At 58.3% G+C, this 5774-nt stretch overlaps 2 protein-coding genes across 2 annotated transcripts in view; one reads left to right on the forward strand and one right to left on the reverse strand.

The window, feature by feature from the left end:
- LOC110406699 (zinc finger protein 692-like) overlaps window positions 1-5774 on the reverse strand; it is a 7785-nt gene that overhangs the window by 810 nt on the left and 1201 nt on the right. Inside the window, exons 2-11 of the mRNA XM_021413523.1 lie at window positions 5601-5764; window positions 5460-5491; window positions 4611-5000; window positions 4270-4318; window positions 3937-4086; window positions 3237-3365; window positions 1316-1378; window positions 1109-1187; window positions 654-768; window positions 51-150 (exon numbers count right to left, since the gene is read on the reverse strand). Of these exons, the coding sequence (XP_021269198.1) occupies window positions 51-150; window positions 654-768; window positions 1109-1187; window positions 1316-1378; window positions 3237-3365; window positions 3937-4086; window positions 4270-4318; window positions 4611-5000; window positions 5460-5491; window positions 5601-5764 (1271 nt within the window). The remainder of the gene's footprint in view (window positions 1-50; window positions 151-653; window positions 769-1108; window positions 1188-1315; window positions 1379-3236; window positions 3366-3936; window positions 4087-4269; window positions 4319-4610; window positions 5001-5459; window positions 5492-5600; window positions 5765-5774) is intronic.
- LOC110406697 (C-type lectin domain family 2 member D-like) overlaps window positions 5223-5774 on the forward strand; it is a 4278-nt gene continuing 3726 nt past the window's right edge. Inside the window, exon 1 of the mRNA XM_021413519.1 lies at window positions 5223-5543. The gene's annotated coding sequence lies outside the window, so the exon portion shown is untranslated. The remainder of the gene's footprint in view (window positions 5544-5774) is intronic.

A 5774-nucleotide genomic window follows, 5' to 3' on the forward strand; every position in this document is an offset into this window, starting at 1 on the left:
TGGGGGTGGGGACGGGGGAGGGGATCGCTCCCTGCGGGAGCAGCACTCACTGGAGGGGCTTCTCCCCCGTGTGGATGCGCCTGTGGATGATCAGGTTGCTGCTGGTGCGGAACGAGCGGGCGCAGAACTCGCAGATGTAGTCTCGCTTGTCTGTGGGGCAGAGGGAAAACGGGGTGGGGGCTGCGCCAGCCGGGCCGAGCAGCCAGGACGCTTCCAGGGCCTAGAACTCTTTTGTTTTAGGGTCCTGGACGCTTTGAGGATGTGATGTAGGGGCCAGAATGATTTCGGAATGTGTTTTAGGGGCCAAGGTGCTTTCAAGATGTATTTTAGGGGCCAGGATTCTTGATTTTAGGGTGCAGGACGCTTTCAGGACGTGCTTTAGGATCTAGAACTCTTTGTTTTAGGGGCCAGGATGCTTTCAGGATGCGTTTCAAGGGCCAGGATGCTTTCAAGGTTTATTTTAGGGGCTGAGATTCTTGATTTTAGGGGCCAGGACGCATTTTAGGGTCCAGGCTGCACAGAAACAGCTGAATGAGAGGCAGGCAGGCCTCCAGCTTGGAAAGAAACTGGCGTGGCAATGTCTGCACGGTGACAAGGTTGGGAAAAAGGAGCAAGCAGGAGAGGTGGGAGAAGAGGCTGTGCTGCCGGCTCACCGCTGTGCAGCTTCTCGTGCTCCTTGAGGTGTTTCTTGAAGTTGAAGGATTTGCCGCAGCTGGGCTCCGAGCAGGTGAAGGTTTTCTGGTGCACGTGCTGGTACTTCTTGTGGTGCTGCGGTTTTGGGGGAAGAGAAGAGAGGAATGAAGGCTGCAGCCCTCGCCAGGAGGAAGCCCTATTGGACCCGCTGCCTCAGCACCACTCGGCTTTGCTCCCTTGAACCGGAGACACAATGTGAAGTGCCCCATGGCTGAGCCCAGCACGCAGCTCCATCAGAAACGCAATGGATGGCCAAATCCCGAAGGTACAGCAGTGTGCTCAGAGGGAGAACCCGGTTCAACCCCGGTTCTGTGCTTTGGTGGCCCCAGCGCGAGGGGTAGATGCACTCAGCTCAGCCCAGTGTGCACGGAAAGGGGTCCCAGCCCCACAGCCCCCACCCCACCGCCGCCCTCACGTTCAGGTACTGCCGGTTGGAGAAGATCTTCCCGCAGCCCTCGAAGTCGCAGAGGAGGATTTCACGTTTCGCTGCTTTCCTGTGGAAGAGAACAGAGACACTGGGGTGAGCAGAGAGCGGAGAAAGCGATGGATTGGAAAGGAAAGGAGCTCCATCCCTCCTTCCCCATCCCTTCCATGCAGAGAAAGGCAGCGGGGTTCTCTCTACCTGATTCTTTTGGGGCCGATCTGGGCCACGTCCTCATCGCTCGGCCGCGTTGGCTGCTTGCAGCTGCAATAGGAAAAAGGGGTTTTGTGCTGGGTTCGTCCCCTCTCCTCACCTCAAGCACAGAGCCCGGACGCGGTGTAGGGTCCAGGATGGTTCATCCTTGGGGCTGGGATGCAATGCAACCAAACCATCCTTCAGCCATTCCCTTTGCAAATGTGCTCGATGATCATTTCTCTCATCGCACACTGGAGCACAATGCCGTGAACAAACGCTGCTTTCAGACAACTACAGGCAGAAACAGATCCTTTATTACGCGTTACAAAGTCTTTGACATGGTTTTGGAAGTGCTGTAGTCCATGGATGGTTCCCATTGCCGTCACCGGGTGTTTGTTCGTGTCAGAGTCGTTCTGCCCCCTGGGTTTTCTCAGCGTTGTGGGAATTTCTGCCCTGCAATCAGAGACGGGTGCGTTAAATCACGGGGTACGTGGTTATGGGGCAAGAAATGGAGGTTGTAGGTGAGCACTGCGGGATGACATCTGTAATCAGACTCGTCCTTTAAGCCTGAGGTTCGCTCCCACGCCACCCAGGTGGCACAGGAAGGGCCGCACCTGAGGTCACAAGGGTCCGAAATGACCCTTTCCTTTTACTTCTGCTGTCAGCAGGGACTGCCTGGACCAAACCTGAACCTTTCTACCCCCAAAACTGAATTCCTGTGCTGCATGTGATGGGCAGGGAGAGGGGGAAAGCGATAATGGATTTACCATTCAGTTCCGCTGGGAGCGACTTTTTGGGAAGGCGTCCTCTCGTCCCGGCAGCGCTGGGGCTCCTGCAAGAGAATGGGAAGGGCGCTGAGAACCAAACCCAAGCGCTAACGCTGTGCAAAGTGAGAATCGGCCCCAAGGAGCCGTGGTGGAGGTGGGCAGCACTCACCCGTCCCTTCTGTCAACGGCAAACGAAGGTGTGATCCGATAACGATTGGTCCAGCCAACTCCAAGTGAAAATTGGTGGGTTTTTTTGGTTTCTTCTTAATGCCTTTTGCATTAAAACCCAGAGAAGCGACAACTCCATGGGTCAGACCCGAGAAGCGAAGCACGGCACCGTTCCATTGGTGGGGCACGGAGAGCAGCCCGCGCCGATGCAGCGCTCTTGCCTACAGAGCCGAGCGATGGTGTCAGCTTCCCATCTTGTTTGCAGTGCAAGAGCAAACTTCTTTAAGCCCATGGGGTTGGGAAGAAGCGGTGGAAAAACTCAGCCCCAAACAGCGGTGAAGAGCGCTCATGTTCCAAGATGCCTGTTGGCCAACGCCGCTGTTGGCTCCGTTGGGTTGGCGGTGACGGTGCGGTGACGCGGCCAAGCAGCGCAGCCACGTGTGCGGGTGACACAACCAGGCGGTGCTGCCCCGTGCACAAAATGTGGAATTTGGGGCTGCACTGAACCGTAGTCCCCGTGCAAGAGGGAAAGAGGCATTCCCCCGTGGATTTTTGCAGCTGCTTGCAGGTGGAAGAAGCCCTTCACCCCCATCCTGACCCACAGCAGAGATGGTTCTGGAGGTCCTTCTCCCTCTCTGACCTCACCGCCGTGGGCTGAAGCACCCAAAGCAGCAGCAGCACATGCATGGCCCCAGGGGGACGCCGAGGAAGGTTCCCACACGTGAGACCAATGCCAGACCCTTCTCAAGCTCCAGCGCAGGTGACAGAGCATTAAACCCTGATGCCACCTCCCCACCATGCACTTTGTCACCTCCCTTTGCAAACACGTGGCTCTTGCACCCTGCCAGAGCTTGGGGTTGAACCTCGTTACTCTCTTGACGAGTTTTGGGATGGTTTCCGTGTGCCCAGAAAGCAGCAGCATGTCCAAGATGTCCAAAATGCCCCAGCCCCTTCCCTGGCCTCACCTCGCCACCGTGGCTTTCCCCGCTCACCTGACTCGCCCGCTCTTCTCCTCCGCTGAGCTGGGGTCGATTGGGTTCTGCTCATTTGGGGTCTGCTCCTCCTTCACGGGTTTCTTACGGCTGTGGGGCTGGCTTTGTCGTCGCTGTGGCTCAGAGTCACTGCGGGAGAAGACAAGATGTGGGGCAGACTGGATGGTTGGATGCAGCTGGGCATGGCTGGGGGCACCAGGACGTGGCTGACCCCGTTTGGATGGGGTTGGATCTGGTTGGAAATGGTTGACCCTATTGGATGTGGTTGACCCCATTGGGCATTGCTGACCCTGTTGGACATGGCTGGATGCCATGGGATGTGGTTGACCCCATGGGACATGGCTGGATCCCATGGGACATGGCTGCATGCCATGGGATGTGGTTGACCCCATGGGGCGTGGCTGGACGCCATGGGATGTGGCTGACCCTGTTGGATGTGGTTGGATGCCATGGGACGTGGTTGACCCCATGGGCCATTGTTGACCACATGGGACGTGGTTGGATGCCATGGGACGTGGTTGACCCCATGGGCCATTGTTGACCACATGGGACATGGTTGGATGCCATGGGATGCAGTTGACCCTGGTTGGATGCCATGGGATGCAGTTGACCCTGTTGGCCATCACTGACCCCGTGGGACGTGGTTGGACCCCATGGGACATGGCTAGGTGCTGCTGGAGCACCTCCAAGCACTTTTCACCTGTCCTGAGATGGGTGGTAGTTCTCATCGCGCAAATCATCAGTATAGGCGAGGTCATCTTCCTCAGCAAAGTCCTCATCTTCCTCCTCCTCCTCCTGCTCCTCCTGGGGCGCAGCCCGTCGCTCCGCTTTCTCCTCCAACCCAGGCGTGCTGCCAGAATGCAATGCTTAGAGTCAGCTCTGCCCAGATGACCCAGAGGTGATTTTATTAGGGGAACTTCATTAAGCAGCAGCACTGTGCTGCAGGATGGCACGGGCACAAAGCCCTCATGGGACCAAATGGGTCCAGATGGAACTTCAAGCTCAGGGGACCCCGGTGTGGGGCCACACTCACCTCTCGTGCTCCGGTGCCGTGGTTTCTCCCTCCGTCTGCCCCCGGGGAGCTGTAGGGAAACAGTGGTGATGAGTTAAAGCTGAGGTCCTGGAGATGTAGAGGAACGAAGAGGATGGGATACGGTGTCTACTGGGATGGAGCTGTGGGTTTGTGTTGGTGTCTACTGGGATGGAGTTGGATGTGATGATCCTTACGGGACCTGGGGTATTCTGTGATGATGAGGAACGCGACCCAACCCAAACACTTCCATGGGATGGAGCTGGTGATACTGGGACGGAACTGGACCTGATGATCCTTATGGGACCTCGGATATTCTGCGATCCTACCCAACCCAAACTCACCTCCATCGCCGCCTCCACCGCCATCTCCATCACCACCAGGTGACCAAACTCCATCGTCCTTCCCGGCGTTGGGCTCTTCCACCGTCGGCTCAACCACCATCCCCATCCTCCGCAGCGACCGCCGACGAACGGGGACCGGGGGGGACCCCTGCTCTGAACCCCCCCCGGCTCCATCGCACCTCTCTGCGACATCACCCACGTTGGGGACGCCCCAGGAGAAGCGGTGTCCGGCCACGCACTCCCACACCAGCGGGGCCGGGCTGCCTGGGGCCGGCGGCTTCACGCCGGGGACGAAGCCGCACTCCCGGCTGTGGCCGTGGGACAACGCGACCAAGCGCTGCAAGGCATCGGCATCGGCGTGGAGAAGGTTGGGGTCTGCGGGGCGGGGAGCTGGGTTTGGGGAGGAAAACAAGGAACGGGGTGAAAAGCGGCTGCGAAAGTTCTGATTTGTGATTTTGGGCCCGGAAAGCATCCACGGGGACCAGCGTCCCCAAGCAACCAACGTGGCCACGGAGCAGCTCTCCCCACGGGATGGGAAATGTGGGGTGAGTCCCCCTGTGTTTCCCCACCCACCTGCATCTGTTCCCCCAAAGGAACCTTCACCATAAGTGTGTTTGGGGTAAAAACACCCAAAACCACACATTGACCCCAAAAAGGAGCCAGGGGGACCAACATCCCCATCCACCCAATGTCCTCAATGAATCAACGTCCCCAACCACCCCGTGTGCCCATGGAGCAGCTCTCTCCCTCTGGGCATCTCACCCCATCGCCCATCTTTGCTGCAGCTGCGTTTTGGGTAAAAAAACAGCAAAACCCACTGCCGCCAACGCGGGGTCTCCAAGCACCTACCTGCACCCACAGCGCAGCCCTGCGAGCTGTACCTGCACAGGGAAGAACCGTGAGCACCCAAGAGGTCCGAGCCCCATCCTGAAGGTACTTAGGGATTTTTTGGGGGTGGGATTACGGATTTTTGGGGGGGATTTTACGGACCTGTCGAGGAGGAATTTGGCCAATTGGGAGTGCAGGGCGAAGCCGAGCTGCTCCTTCAGGCGGCACCACTGCTCCAGGTGCCCCCCCAGGCGGATGCGGCATTTGCTGCGGCGGGCGTCCAACTCACGGCGCTTCCGGCGCCGGTCGCCATCGGGGGCACGGGGCTGGGACGGC

The sequence above is a fragment of the Numida meleagris genome, chromosome 15, assembly GCF_002078875.1.
Source record: "Numida meleagris isolate 19003 breed g44 Domestic line chromosome 15, NumMel1.0, whole genome shotgun sequence".
NCBI lineage: Eukaryota > Metazoa > Chordata > Aves > Galliformes > Numididae > Numida > Numida meleagris.